We start from the raw sequence: 15,690 nt of genomic DNA on the forward strand, positions 1-15,690 counted from the left end.
CTAACATGTCTCATGAAAACGCTAATAAAAAAAATTAGAATCAATGGCACGTTTTCAAATTCACTTATGACATTGAAAAGATATAGGACTACACTTCTGCAAAGTTTGATGAAACTCCCAGCATTGATTCTTTTTTAAATCACGAAAATGTATGTATACAGAATGTTCACGGACCCTTTCGCAGATTTAATTATGTCTTGAGCCCGCGCCTGCATGGCTCCCCTGCCTTTTCCAATCCACACTACCTAGTACGCACATAGAACGTCCCCACAGGAGTAATGCCGCGAGAATTGCTCGATTGCCTGCGACAAAAACCACCCGTTTGCGTCTGTCGGTGAAAGTCGAAAAGTTGGCTAAACCGATGGGCGGTGTCAGTTCCCTTTAAGGGACGCCTCAAAGAACCCAGTTGCTGTCTTAACACCTTCAGCGCCGAACCTTCGTGGCCCAAATCCCCCTCCCCTTTGAGCTGGTTATCGGAGTCTCATGGACTTCATGAAAGAACTACACCATCGCCATCTTCAGGGCAAGGTAGGAACTGGAAAGACCTCTTCTTGTCTTTTCAGTTCCTATCTTGCCCTGAAGATGGCGATGGCGTAGTTCTTTCATGAAGTCCATGAGACTCCGATAACCAGCTCAAAGAAGGGGATTTGGACCACGTAGATCTACGTGGTGTTAAACACTTTTAAAATCTTGCCATGGGTCGGGATTGATGTTACCTTTATGTCTACATGAAGACAGTTATGAAGAATCTTACCTTTCTCCAACGATTTCAGTGAGGCAGGGCTACAATCACGAAATGTTAATCTTGACACTCGAAATGGCTGGTCATTACGTGAACCAGGATTTAAAAACAGAGAAGTTGAGAAGAACACACCCTCGCCACGAGCCGAGTACAACTCGATGGTTGTTCATGCATCAAACAGGTCTTCACTTCTTCCCCGTTGCCTTAAAATCCGCATGACATCTCTAAATAATAGGATTTGTAATCCTCTGAACATGTAATTTCGCACTTCCAGCACGATAATCATTATCGCCATTCCAGAGCAATAACATGTATCTTGCAGAACTTTCCCTGATGAAACATGACAAATGTCCGAGAGTTTCCAGTTCTTATCCATTTGACGTAGTGTCTTATCAAAACTAGTGTGATCTCATATTACCGAGGAGAAAGTGCAACACACGAAAGTTGATGAATGGTTTAAAAATAAACGACAACAACGTATTTATTTCATTTATATTATATTTCATTGTTATCATTCTTTCATTTTTTTCTTGAAAATTATCACAATACAAAACTATAAACAAGCTGTAGCACATAGTATTTTGGCACTTAGGGTGAAATCTATACAACAATATAAAAATATCTTAGTCACAAATGTTGTGTGGTATCATGAAATCTTTCACATCTTAATGGCGGCATATTTGGCATTCGATCAGCAGTTGGGTGACTCTCCACAAACGAGCACTCAACTGAATATGGGTCGGGGAAAAAGTGGCACCAGTCACTTGCCCAAACGTCACATGTACACTCATAAGCAAGTGAATGAATCGTTATCGTCTTCTCTTTGATATCTAAGTATATATTGACGTTAGAGTATAGAGAATGTGCTCCATAAGACACCTTTTACTTTTATCAGCGTCAACTGCTTTTAACTATTATCAGATTTCCATATTGGAACTCCTCGTCAAACACTTCAGTGAGCTTTGAGTCGTGTAAACTAAGGATATTCTGCCATTCTCGACATATAGAAGTGAAGTATATGTACCGAGATTTTACTTCGTGATATTAAGTTAAGGAGGCAACTTCGCTGCCAAAGGAACATCATGACATAAAAGCAGTGAGGTATGTGGTTTAGAAGCAAGACAAATGATACATTCCGGTGGAAGTGAATCGGCTTCATCCTTCCGATGAAAGAAGCATCTAAAGAATGACGAATGAAGTGCCTCAGGAGTCTGACAGTGAATCTTGATTAGGTTCCGAGAACGGAACAAAATACATGAAATCATATCATGACGGGAATTCCCCATTCTTGCCCCAATATTTGTGGTTGAGCTCAGATTGCGTTCTCTGTAAACAAACACTGACTTCATCAGACGTTTACGACGGAGATTCCTTTGAAAACAAGGTGGCTTAATTCAACCTCGCCTTTAGGTTCACATTTCTGTATGATCAGTGGGTAGACGCTGGTTGAACTGGGGACGGGCTTGTATGCTGTTGAACCTCGCATCTGCCGAAGAATACCATTTTCTTGTCGTGAAAATATATTAAAGAGGCAGGTTTAGCAAGTGTCAGCAATCCTGCTCTATGCAATTACGCGACATTGGACATTTCCGAATGGACGTTCATACTTGGTAGTATAAGAAGAATGGATTAAATCTTCAAAGGTTATCGCCAATGAAATACATTCAGATCTAGACCTCCGGCCTTCGTCGTTCGTAAGGGTTTGAAATCAGACTATAAGCGAGATACGAACGAGGAAGGACGAATTTTGTAAATGTATTTTATTGAAGATTTGCTTTGAAAATTTCGCCGATTTCTCCTGCAACTCAGTATGAACGATAATGTACAAGTGTCGCGTAAATAAGTTGGCACAAGACTTGATAACACCACATACCTTCGTTCTTCGTCGCACGTACAGATTTCAAAGCCAGTTTAATGTTGCCACGTCGCCAATAAGCGACAACGAAGACAACCATTCATCTCACGTCAGCCTCATATTAGTGACTTTAAGCAAATTCCCCGAAATTCAAATTCCTCGACATCGTGGTAGGAACTTGAACATGGGAAAGGCGTTGGCGTTGGCGGTTCGGGGAATTTGCAAAAACTCCCTATTGATGAGACACAGCTCTGAAAGAAAACACCAGGGACCTTCAGGCAGCCATGACCAGAAAGTACCCTTTGTATCTTCTTATTTTTATAACCCATGTGAATATCGTTTTCAAATATGATTGATGTGTACCAGGTGGCCGGCTGCTCCAGCAGAACATTTCCGATTGGTGACGTAGTTCTCTTCTGAGCATAAATATATATACACCGAGAAAAAGTGCTCTTGTAATGCAAGGTTATCGCCCGACTTTTGATTGAGAGTAACAGATAGTCAAAGTAGGGGTTCTGTCTCGCCACTTCGGGAATGTCTGCCGACGAGCATCGTTGTAGAGTAAATCTTCTCACGTCAGCCAACCAGCCAGCCAGCCGCTTGAACAGTCCTAGTAATACGATCATTATAGGCATCTTCGAAGATCAATGCAAAGCGCTATCCTACCTTTGCAGTCATCAACTGTTATTCTAATACAGAGAGAGGAGACAGCAAATGTCATTCGAAATATTAAGTCCCCCCTGAAAGAGTTCGAACTTGAATCACAGTATAACGTTCCTAACAACAAAGTCTTCTGTCCAATAGTTAATTTCGCTCAGGGGAGAAGCCTCAAAGTCGACCAATCAACGTATGTTCCTTCCGCAGAACTTATGGTTTTTGGAGAAGGATATCCTACATGTACGTGGTTCTCCAATCTCCAGGCCTCGCCATTGGTAATCATTGCTAGGTTCTGCTCCTCTCCTTTGTATTACTCATGTGGTTATGTCCGGTTGTCTGCAAGCAGATTCACCAGCCTGCAAAGATAGAATGCAAAGAGATGGTCAATTATTTGACAATTATTTGATTTTATTCTCATTCGGACTCTGCAAAGGGAAAATTTCAATGACTGATCTGACTGTGTACAGAAATGCCTTTCGCACATTTTGGCAGTGAAGAGTACGATTCAAAAATTTCGTTTTAACTGGAAACTCCAGGAGCGTTGCGACACATTGGCAACGCCTGAAGGAGTAACCAGAAACTGGAGAACTGACATTTTGGCAGGATTATTTCAATGATATATGATCTGGTTCCCGTTTATGCTAATTTAAAGTTTAAGAAGTTGCCATTGCTAATTTTGTTCGCATTGCAGACTCCATCCGCCTTCGGGTCAATGCCTCTGCCAGAATCAGCAGCCAGTTCAGAAAGTTAAAACTGAAGACATATAATTTTTTCAAGGCTGTATACATTTTTACAGAGAGCTTATTCTTGTAATAAACCAACCAGGTAAGAGTGAAACAAGGCTCTTTGACGACTTGTTTATTTCCAAGGCAAAAAAACTCCTGTGGGAAAAATTCCGGAGATTTCCTTCCCGCCACAGCTACCTTGCCAATGTGAAGGTCATATGCGCAGTCAGTTTCAACTTAGTTTAACTGTAGAATGTACAGGTCTGTGTACGCAGAAGGATACTGTGTGTAGTATTGAATCTGGCTAACTACGAGCTACGCTTTTTCTTGACTTATCATCCAGCCGAAGTTACCAATCGTCAGACCCTGTACATATTCTGATTATGTATTGCCATCAATGCACTCTCATTTGGCAACTTGCTCGGTGCAAGAGACTGTTAAACAGTTCGACCTATTTGACCAATCTACATGCTAAGTGCCTTGTTTTGGTAAATAAGTATGATTTCAGAGCAATAAACTGTTGACCGAAGCGAAGTTTAAGAGGATTATTATTGTTTTGTTGCGTAGTAATCTCCCCTAAAACGTTGACCAGATTGTATAACAGTAATCTGCCAAATTCATAAAGGGCGTTTAGCTTAAAACAACGTTTAACTATTGAATAGACAGATTCTGGCCCTTCATGTGAATCTTCACAGAATATGAATAGGCCCTGAAACTGATTAGAGAGAAGTTGTACATGTCTAACCCTTAAACGCCCTTTATGAATTTGGGCCAACTCTGACTAAACCTTAAACCTGTTCGTATACTGTTTTACAGCAGTAACGATCAGACTTATGAGAACGTTCTGTTTCATGCTCAATGCATTCACATCACAAGGCAAACTTTCTTTTCCTATTCGCTCCAACCTGCATCTGAATATCATCCTTTTCTGCTAATTAAAAGTGACTCAATCATGTTAATTACGCCTGTACTTTTTTAACTTTTAGTCTCACCTGTCTATGAATGCTGCTCTCCTCGCTTGGGTTTCTGCATCTTTCCTTCCTAAAGTGTTCCCCTAATCTTTCGTCGTAATGATCTACCAGCTATCAACTGTCATTTCTGGTGATGATGAAACTCACTTTCCTTTCGCCTTTTTAAAAAACGTGCCGCCATGAAAAATGATAAAAAGTCCCTCGATGCTATCAATTAAATTGTTTTACCATCTGCTGCCAGCAGAGATAGGTCACGTGCCCGTGGCGTCTAATCGGATTGCGTATCCCTGCGTCATGTGATCAGTTTAGCCAATGAACTGCGACTCCTGATCGTGTCATCGTGTCACATCGGACAACAACACGTGACTGCGTCATGCAGACGTTATTTTATTACTATTCCTTTTGCGAAGATCGTCATTTTCAATAGGCGTACATCTTTCGTTTTGAATTTGAGTTCAGATTCTTGTTCTTACTGCTGAAGAACGACGATATGGCCTTGGACACGGTCCCAAATGAATTCTTCCTGCGTTTGGCCGTCGGCGACAGCGCAGTCACCTCCCGGATGAGCGTCTGGAATGCATTGACAATGTCATCAACCCCGTCCGCAGCCGACACCTCAACAAACTGACATCCGACCTCGTCTGATAATTTCATGCCGTCGTTGACCATGACCTGTCGCGTGTGCTCAAGGTCAAGTTTATTAGCGATGAGAATCACGGGAACGTGGCTGGGTGACCTTGACTCTTGTATGCCCCTGATCAGCGTCCTCGCCCTGTCGAAGCTCTTCTTGTCGCAGATGCTGTAGACTACAGCGAAGGCGTCAGCCCAGTTGAGGGCATCGTCAGAGGGCATGGAGGTGTTCTGGAAAGATAAAGCGATATTAAACGTTAATTGCAAGAGAGAAAGTGCTCAGATGTAGTGAGGGGCCTCAGGGGAGGGTCTCAGAGAATGTGAAGGCATATCTAGAAGAAATATTCCAGTTGGCAGCTGTTTTAAAAAGTGGTAAGAGCTTAGCTGATTGGCTTTGTAAAAGTAGGCAAAAGCAAGAATGTATCAATTCAAACGAACAGAGAATTATTGATACTGAAAATATTATAACGTTTCTCTTCTGGTGTAATCTTCGAAATTCGTTATTTGTGTTGTTGTCGTTAAGATGCAGATACAATGTGTATTGTACATGTGTCTTGAGCATCAGAAAATGTTGTTATCTATAGCGCCTCGGCTTGATTTAGAAACTCTGGCTAATTTAGCCAAGCATTGACGTCATCACTCATCACGTATTGTTTTTTCTGCTGATTCTTTGAGTAGAACTGCTGGATAAAGAAGTTTGAGTGGGAAAACCACTGTAGGTAAGATACAGGTATCTCGTTCTGACAAATCTGCTGTTTGTGGTGTAATTTTAGTAGCTGGGTATTCTTGTTGAAAAACATATCATCTTTAGGTATATTTTGGGAGGGCTGTAGGCAATGTCGAGAACAGCACCTCAGTCTAGCTGAAGCCCCGAGGCGAAAAAACTACAATTTTTATTTGGTACAAACAAATCGTTTGTTCCGCGTTCGAAGAGAAAACGTCAAGGGCTGTAAGTTAGAGGGAGCGAACCCACCAAGGCTACCCCAGCAACATATATTTAATGCAGATTTTCTGACTGGCGGTGGACGAAGGGGGTGTTTTGCCCCACCTTCCCCAACCCTGAGCTTTATGGGCCTTCCCTCAGCAGTAACCGAGCTCAGGTGTGCGAAGTTAGGATCACGACCACTGGCCCTGGTATAGTCAAGGAATATTCAGTCACTTGAAAACATTCGCGTAAAAAGTGTACACATTTGTTGATTTATTGGATGGGATTTCCCACTCGCCCGAAAGTGAGTGGGCTCAGGCCGGGAGTTTACGAATAAACAAGCGTTAAGTTGATTTCCTTGATTAGGCAATCAAACTGTTGGCTTTTTTCCCTCAGCGGAGTTTGGCACAGAGAGGTAACTAACAGCTTTCGGTTGGTTTCTCTTAGCTAACAGTATCAAAAATAGAGCTCCGACTCAGGCGTAGACTTAAAGTAGGTAAACCAAACAAAAAACTAAACAAACATGACGTTTCTTTCGGTAAATGAAGCAAGTCTTTCAACCATGCCCGGACCTGAAACTTGTCAGGCAATGACGGGTTTTGACCCAGGGGCAAATTATACTTTTTTCTACTTTCCAGTGGAGTTTTGCCATACTTTTTTTCATAGCAATGCCTTGATATTGGCAATGAACTGTACAGGTAGCAGTGAAGGTTGATGAGGATGCAGTGCGCCGATATTTCAGAAAAAAAGTTTCGGCCTAGTTGCTTGAAGCATTATGCCACTTATACTTAATATATATTCATATCATTTGCTGTGCTGAAGTAATTTTTTCTTACCCTTTTCATATTTGGTTCTCGAATTTGTGGCATTTTGATGAACTCTCATATCGGTATAACTATACACTCTGAATACTAAAAGATGATACCAAATCAAGAGTGATCTTATCGATCAGCCATTATGACATTCCACAAACATACCAACACATTGTTCACTCGGCAGGACATCAGGTACTATATCGAATAAAAACATACCAACATCATATTTCTCATACTTCAGATTGGGAGGAAATGAAAAGTGCATCAAGTTTTTATGGATCGCAGGTGGTTGTTAGATGGTGGTCCGCAATGGTTTCAGCTGGTGAGAAGCTTGGAATGTTCATGGGAAGATATTTCAATAAGGTTGTTTCCATCTTCAAGCAATTACTGAACTATTTTTATTTTGTTCAATCTTTTGATCACTATTTTCATACCACAATTGGATGGATTATTATGATACACACACTCTTAGAAATAACGGTTTTTGATGTTGTGGACCTTTAAATATTGGCCACCAGGCATTCAAGGGCATCACATCCGGACTTCGCCATGCTTCAACTCCCGCTCGTTACTCCGAACACACGAGGGAGTAACCAGTCAAGCACACGTTTGCACGGCCGGAGAAGCCAACATTTACCCCAGTTTTTCTCAGGATGCTTCCAAGGGGAACGAAGCTAAGACGCCATGCGATGACCAACTTACCTTTTTATTCGCCGAGTCGAGGACTTCCAATTCTATATGAGAATCGTTGATCGCCAGACATTGCTTGTAGACAAGATCTGCAAAGAAAGAAATGGTTCATCTGGTGAAAATAGGAAATCATATGATGACTTTTGTTTCCGCGTTGATAAATTTCATCCTCATCAGGTCTCTGTGACCCTGATGGAGCATGTCGTACTCCTGAATTGACATAATCGTTCAAACCGCGCCCGTCTGGTCTTCAGGGTTGACCATAGGCACAACCATTTTGCCTAGAACTTTCAAGGGAAGAAGTCTGTTCTCTATCATAAGCAGAGGTTTACCATTTACGGTACGTATAGCCTTATATCTTTGTCCATTCGCGTCCCTGTGGAATTTTTACGTGAAGGCTTAAAATAAATGCTGGCCATAATCTGCGGTAGCTGGCTGCTAAAAGGATTTTCACCAGGACCATCTAACGTTGATTGTATATGTCAATGTCAGCATCGCTATCAGGATCCGGCCACACCATTTGATCAGGAAGGCCGATCGATATAGTTTATAAAGTGTCAATAACTGATTTGCCTGGACAGCAGGTCGTGACCCAGATATATGCTTTCCCTTCCCGGAAATGTTGGTCGATGTAGTGCAAGGTTGATGGTTTCCAAGTTGGCTTCCCTGAATCAGACATTATGAAAATCTACTGTGCAGTACAGTGTACGTCAGGCAAACTAGTGGTTGGTATTTTCAGACGTGCGAATTCTAGGATTACAAGTGATATATACCCGGGGATATATACTTGATATCAAGTATGCTTGCACCAAGTGCTAATCTTCGACCTTCCCTGCAAGACTGGGTGCAATGACGAGGGAGGCCTATGGGTTTACAAGATATATAAACATGCTCTATCCATACAGTGAAATATGCCTAAGGAGACAAGTTGAAGAAGACCACACTAAGGTTTCCAGGAAATTACTTCTGCTGTGAATACTGAGAAGGGGGGTATCCTTTGGTTTTGCTGTATATTCTCTGAATATTCTATCTTAGAGAAATCAGCTTCTTCGAGATCGATCATCCTAAGAATCAGTATTATTTCGCACTCCTTCGTCATTACAAAAATCAGTATGCAATCTGGCTACCAGTAGGCTACCGTTGCTAGTTCCGGTATGCCATCTGCCCGTGGTCTGTAGCCATCTAGGGGAGATAAGGAGATTGCAACGAATAGTTTCGCGACTAAAAGTTATTGATACACGATTTGATATCATAACCTGCCTGTGACCACCATCCTCGAAAAGCTCGGATTAGTGCAGAGTGTTGGTGTAACGTACAGAATGGTGACCACATCCTGTAATGAAAATCTCTGTTGGCTTTGCAGAGCAAAAAATCCTATAATATATCTGCTTAGAGAATGCCGAAATCTTGTCAACAGAAAAATAACAGTTCCCATAAAAGGAATGCTTTCAGCACATCCTCCACATCTTCAGCGCAATAATTTCGACATGATGATTTTGAAGGAATGCTTGCTACCTCTTTTGATCCACTTCAACCCAAAATTGCAGGAAGCACCAGTTCATTTTGTATTCTCTCCATTGGAAAATACACTATTGATTGAATCGATCTTGGTGAAGCCAGCTTCAATCACTGTGTTAGCTTAGCTACTTGTCGGACAAGAACTACCTTGTTTTAGATTCAACCGCTCAGAATGTGTCGAATACCTTTCTATTTTTAAGCAACATCATTTTGCAGTTTTGTCCATCCTGCTTGGGGGCTTACCTGTACTACATTTACATGTAGTTTTCTATAAGAATCTACTGCTTTTTCTGGCGAGGATAACGTGGGGTAAACCTTTTTGAGACTTGAACGAATCTTACCTGCATTCGAGTCGTATTCTCCGATGAAACGCTTCGTCAGAAACCTGACCGTCACCGCTATAAAGATAGAAAGGAAATTTCATGATTAGAATATTTGCAAAAAAGTACGATGAGAATATCTCCTGTCCTCATTCTGTGTTTATCGAATTGAGGGTGGTGCCCAAACCATACAGCCCGATGAGACAGGCCTATTGACTCCCGTTTCGTGGGAGAGGGGGGGGGTCGATCTTGTCAAGATTAACCCTGATTATTGTTTTAAAAGACAGTAGAACACGGCAAATATCAACACAGAAGAACGACCAAATTGATTGATACCCCAACCATGACCCAGAGGCTCCTTCAAATATCAGTAAAATTCCAACAAACTTGTTTGATGGGAGGTCTTTGGCCTTACCCTTACTTTACGAAATGGCTAATTTGCTGGCAGTTGCCAAGTTGGCCTCCAAGCTTCCACAAGGAATGCAAATTGGACTCCATGTGAAGTACAATTAACCAAAATATGTATTTGTAGAGAATATATTGTATTTGGCATGTTGCACTGTAGTAGTGCACTGTCACAATGTACATAGGTTCCGTCACCTTGGGGTGGATAGTTGATAAGCAGCCCTGAGAATGCTTGCGATTCGCTGCACGGAGTGTCAAGAAAGAAACCACAAAATTAAAAACAACAGGTGTCAGCTTTTCAGGTAAAATCTCCGGAAGAAAGAGTTGATCAAAATATGAAAGATGGGCAACATTTTTGGCAAATTCTTGCGATATTTTCGCGGAACTGGAAGGAATGCCATTCAGAATGGCGAACGCTTTCATACAAACGCCAATCATATTCCTGAAGGTGTAACTATGTGTGGAGGAGAAAATATTCTTCGCAAGATATTATTTTGGGCACCATTCTTATCTGGAAAAGGGAAGTTTCCAAGCAACATAGCTTCAGTTAACAATGAATTGAGGAATACGTAAGAAAACTGGCAATAAAGAAGGTCTCACCTTCAGTTCAAGTTAACGACAATATCAATCAAGTCACGATATGGCAGGACGAACTGTTTTCCACATTTGGACGAATTGGAACGAATTCGGAGCTGGAAGAGGAGGGAATAACAGCGTATCCTCAAAAATAATAAAACATATTCCTTCTTAGAAACAGACCTTTCCAAATTGACTTTGCCCTCTCCAATAATAGGTGGACAGAGGGAGCACTTTTACCGCTGAATGCCTCCTTCCATCCTTGAATACCAGAGTCCGTATGCTCCTCCCCTTGGACACGATATTGACGGTCATTGCCGAGTGTTGGCCTGAAGTTTAGGATGGGCTCCTTTAAGAAATAAGTTATTTCTCCCCCAAAGTATAGTTGATATTTTGACCCAAGATTCAGCGAGGAGAGGGTCGAGCAAAGTCGCCCAACTCTCACCTTTAGCCAAGTTTTTCTCTAACTACAATTTCTGCCTAAATTTACGTTTTCCAATTCTGAGGCATTCTTGTTTTTACCAATAATGAACCCCCCGAAGACGTTCATTAACTCTCATTATCGTTTCCCATATCGAGACCAGGAATTTTCCGTAAAATATGAGATGTTGCATGCAGCTCAGAGTTACTCCCAGCTGTGGAATACTTTCACATTCGTTAAGGTCGCAGCAAGGCTCCGTGGGAGAGACCCGAAAGGTATTTCATACATTTCGGCATTTTCTTCGGAGAAACTTGCAGGATCGTGATCTTTTAAAAATATTTCTCATAACTTCCTGTTTTGTTATTGACGGTTAATCCTTACTTAGAAAGCATAGCTTGGTGAAGCAATGGGGAACAATAGTGAGAGTGTGCAGAGAATTTAAAACATTTTGTCTAACATTTTACCCACAGGAAGAAAGGTTTGAAAGTGTTTCAGCTACGAAAAACCCTACTACAAAGCGTAAATGAAATCAGAAGGCACCATGTTTGCTTTTGGGAATGGGTGAATGGCAACATTCATCTTCCACAACCTCCAGCTGTAGGCTTTCAGAGTACTAGAAAATAATTTCTCCCCAGACCCGCCGTCTCGTCATTCGGAGTCCGTATCCACGCGCCTGGAGTGCCCGCAGCCTCGTTGACCACAAAATATGTTTAATCAACACGAGCGTATCGCTTCCATCAAACATTTGCCAATCACCAATGGTAATATTTACCTAGATACACTTAATAAAACGGTAAGTAACAAATATGAACGTATACATCGGGTGCACAGTAAACAGGACTCTTTCGCAATCAGCAGCCTTGACATTTCAGGGCCGTATTTTGCAAAATGCTCGTCCAAAATATGCGTGAAAAACACATTTATTGGGAGTACTTGCGGAAATACGCCCCTGCATTTCGATCATGGCGCAGTGTGTTTTCATGGCATGACAGTTTCGGACACGATTTTCGTTCGCCTCTCCGTGCTTATATCCAAAAGCGCTTCGTCACGGCGCTAATACATGTATATATGTATTATGGTATGAACTATTTACTAGTTTTACTAATTAATACATAAGGATCTTGTGGCCCAAACGTGGTCAGGGATCATAAGTATGACGAACCCAACAGCACCATCATTTTGCCTATTGCAGTGTTGGAGGGGTAGGTAAGCAAGTATCTTTCAAAGGCAAACCAATACAGTTATGTGCTTCCTTGGGTAAATAGATGCCTTTACCCAATGTAATCATCATATTTCAAGAACGATAATTGTTTTTGTTTTGAAATAGACATGCAGTTCCAAGAAACATTGACCACTATATAGTATATCATTTGCGTTTATCCAATGGCGAAGCATGGCCAATTTGTAATTCCCAGGGTCAGATATGTTGGTAAACAAACACCAACAGAAGAGGCCGAGAAATAAATAGTTCCATCGAAGTGCAACACAATAATAAATGTCTAAACATGTTTACGATTTACATTTTGTAAAGGATGTACAGGAAAAGCTGTAAATCTCTACGTGAAATGGTCCGTTTCTTTCTTGTTGGTCTCAAGGTATCGTCTGCCAATACAACCTCGTTTTCTAGTGCATATTTGTGCGTTGATGGGTACACAATGCAGAAGAATGTCACACCTGGAGGCGTGGTGATGTCTTTTTCGTTTCGGGAAAGCAATTCAGATGAAAAACCTTGCCCAATCCCGGAGCCAATACACAGTCAGATTCCTCACGAGTCTGATGAGTTTACTGATGAGCGTTACGATCTTGAATATTTCGACTTGCATTCCAATTTCAACCAATTGGTCTAAAATGCAGAAAATACCATTCCCAACCCTGGGCAATGTTTTCAAGGATCAGAAACAAGATTTTAATGAGCTGAGAAATGCCAGACAAGATTCTGAACTATTTTGATGGCACGAGCAGCGCGGGCGAGCAGGTAGGTGAGAATAGTCTTGCTCAGCTACGCTCAGTTTTACCTTCAATATTAATTGAAAGTGCCACTCTTCTTGAGCGAGACTGACGAAGATTTCATGTTCCGTTGATTGGAATTATAGCAACTTAGTGTAGGTGTGGGTGGATAATGCATTGAGCGATTAGGTTGAAACTTGGTTTCGACAGGTATTTCACATGGATTTTCAAACTTGAGATAAAACTTCAGTATTATGGTGAAGGATAATTCGAACACGAAAACGCAAACTGGTGAAATGTCCTGATACTGCTATCTGATGGAAAGAAACATCCTGACTCCCATGCGTTTGCCGTCACTACTATCGAGATCCACGGGGGAGAAATTGGTCAGTCCACTCTTGACCAAGATAGAAGCAGAATATTCTGGGAAAAGAGTGGACTTGACTAAGGTTTAAGCTAGACAGTACATGTACTTAGCAACAATAATATCTTGCTTAAGAAGTTAGGAAACGGAATTTAATTACAACACGAAAATTCAACTTTGTTGGTAGGGGTTCCATTCATTCGGTAGAGGATCGGTTCACAAGGTAATACGAGTTGTAATGAAGTTATTTCTACTTCTACCACCTAGACTCCCGAGGCAATACATTTGACATCCTATTCAGTCTACTTTGGTGGGAAGGACAAGACCGATCCACTGCGTCCGGGGTGTACCAGTCTCTATATTCTGAACATAACGGTAGTCCCAGTCAACTGTTTTGGTTTTGATTTCAGGAAGTTGTGGGCGCTAGACCAATTATTTTTAAAGCATTTTATCTCCTGCAGGAGTATACTTTTCCTTATCTCCTCCATTCAATAGGTTTAGCCATTTGAAGCGCCTCTGCCAAATACAAATGCGTCATACCAACGCGGCAGAAACGAAGCTATTTTCATAGCAGGAGAGCCAAGCCAATGCAAAAATCTCAAAGTTTAAAATATTTCAGTTTTTACAATGTTTCCCCGTGGTTTTCTCCCAGATTGCGCTTCCAGATACACTTTTCTATCAGAGTCTTTCTTTCAAATATCTGTGCTGAGGCGAAGCAGCGCTTGAAAGCCGAACCATCGCGTTGGTATAATATCAGCGCTATCCCAGCATGTTAACAAGCTTGGTAAGTTGCATTTGTACCACTGCCAAGGAATGTTCCATTGAGCAAGTTAAGCTTCCAGTATACTGAAGCTATATTCCTGTGAAATACTTGTGTAATACGTTCTGTTCGTTGATCAGTGTCAAACGAAGATGTTCCGGTTATCCATGATACCAGCATAGTGTACACTGGCTCTTAGAAATGAAGGTGTTTGAGCGTTCGAAAATGTTTTTCGTCCAACACAAATAATGTACCCGTAGGGGTTCTTCGGTAAAATGAAAAAACGCTAGTGGTATTTGATGTTATGAAGTACCTATAACGCTAATGGTTGGGTGGCATATTTGTGTTAGCCAAACTATTAAAGCATTACCATTAAATGTTTTTCATCATTGTACATTGACGTACGTCAGCCGAAGTTGTGTTCACCAATTCCTTTGGAATGATTCATTGAAAAAGCAAGCTTCCATTTCAAATCGGTCCAATTTGAACAATACTATAGACAATATGACACAAAATGAAGAAACGAAGAATTCATAAAATGGAAATGGCAAGTTGGTCAAAATTGAAAGTCTTACCAGATTTTCCGACGTGGTCGTCGCCGAGCACGACAAGCTTCACGCTATTCATTTTCACCATCGGGATGTTATAAAAACCTCAACGGAAAACAGAGAAATTGTGGGTAATATAACTCCGAGCGAACATCTGCATCGTTATGAGTTGCTTCCAGCGTCCGAAACTGTTTTATCTGGTCTGCGAGCACGTGATTAGATCGCTACCTCGTCCCGCCTGCCCGTGAGAAGGGTGTTATAGCACACCAGTGCAGAGGCAGCTGTATTTCTCCAGCCTGTGGATGAGGTTCAGAAAGCTAAACCTTGTTCCGATGTTTTATTCTGTATATTCAGCGCCTGCATCACGTTGTCCTTTATGTCTGTGGACGAGCTTGTCGTCTGTAAAGACCATCTGCTCAAGAACGAACCGGAACCCCAGCTCTACAACTCACAGGAAACAGCATCAAATGACATACATACATGTATAGTGATAAACAGTAGCAATCAGGTTTAATGGCGGGTTTTATAGCGTAAGAGGTTATAAATATTAACTACTGTTACAATGTTGCTATTGGTCTGATGCTTCATCGCGGATGCTCCCAAGTACATATAATTTTAAGTTGATTTCCCTGGAAAAATACCTCAGATTTTGTAGCATTCCACCTTTTTTTTAATCTTATATGAACTTACTGCGGACAAATTTTGAGCATCTGGCCTGGAGGGTCTGGTTGGAAGACTGATCGCGGACATTCCTGGTACCATTAATGATGGTGAAACCGGTAACGCTATGACTGTAAGATACCATATCGCGGCCGCACGAG

General features: G+C 41.5%; 1 protein-coding gene across 1 annotated transcript; it reads right to left on the reverse strand.

The window, feature by feature from the left end:
• Positions 1–1,260: 1,260 nt before the first annotated feature.
• On the reverse strand, positions 1,261–15,015 carry LOC135488652 (ras-related and estrogen-regulated growth inhibitor-like). Its single transcript, XM_064773306.1, has 5 exons — positions 14,897–15,015; positions 9,870–9,926; positions 8,023–8,099; positions 4,972–5,811; positions 1,261–3,610 (listed from the first exon to the last, which is right to left on the reverse strand). Exons 1-4 carry the CDS (start codon positions 14,955–14,957, stop codon positions 5,371–5,373), a joined length of 636 nt encoding a protein of 211 aa, XP_064629376.1. The 5' UTR covers positions 14,958–15,015; the 3' UTR covers positions 1,261–3,610; positions 4,972–5,370.
• Positions 15,016–15,690: the final 675 nt, after the last annotated feature.

Source organism: Lineus longissimus, chromosome 5 (genome assembly GCF_910592395.1).
Source record: "Lineus longissimus chromosome 5, tnLinLong1.2, whole genome shotgun sequence".
Lineage (NCBI taxonomy): Eukaryota > Metazoa > Nemertea > Pilidiophora > Heteronemertea > Lineidae > Lineus > Lineus longissimus.

What these genes read in the sequence shown, in the direction of transcription:
- LOC135488652 (XM_064773306.1), bottom strand. Translation starts at nt 14,957, where the DNA reads ATGGTGAAAATGAATAGCGTGAAGCTTGTCGTGCTCGGCGACGACCAC. An exon ending in CGACCACGTCGGAAAATCTG is followed by an intron (nt 9,927 to 14,896) that starts GTAAGACTTTCA and finishes CTATCTTTATAG; the next exon opens with CGGTGACGGTCAGGTTTCTG. An exon ending in TCGACTCGGCGAATAAAAAG is followed by an intron (nt 5,812 to 8,022) that starts GTAAGTTGGTCA and finishes TTATCTTTCCAG; the next exon opens with AACACCTCCATGCCCTCTGA.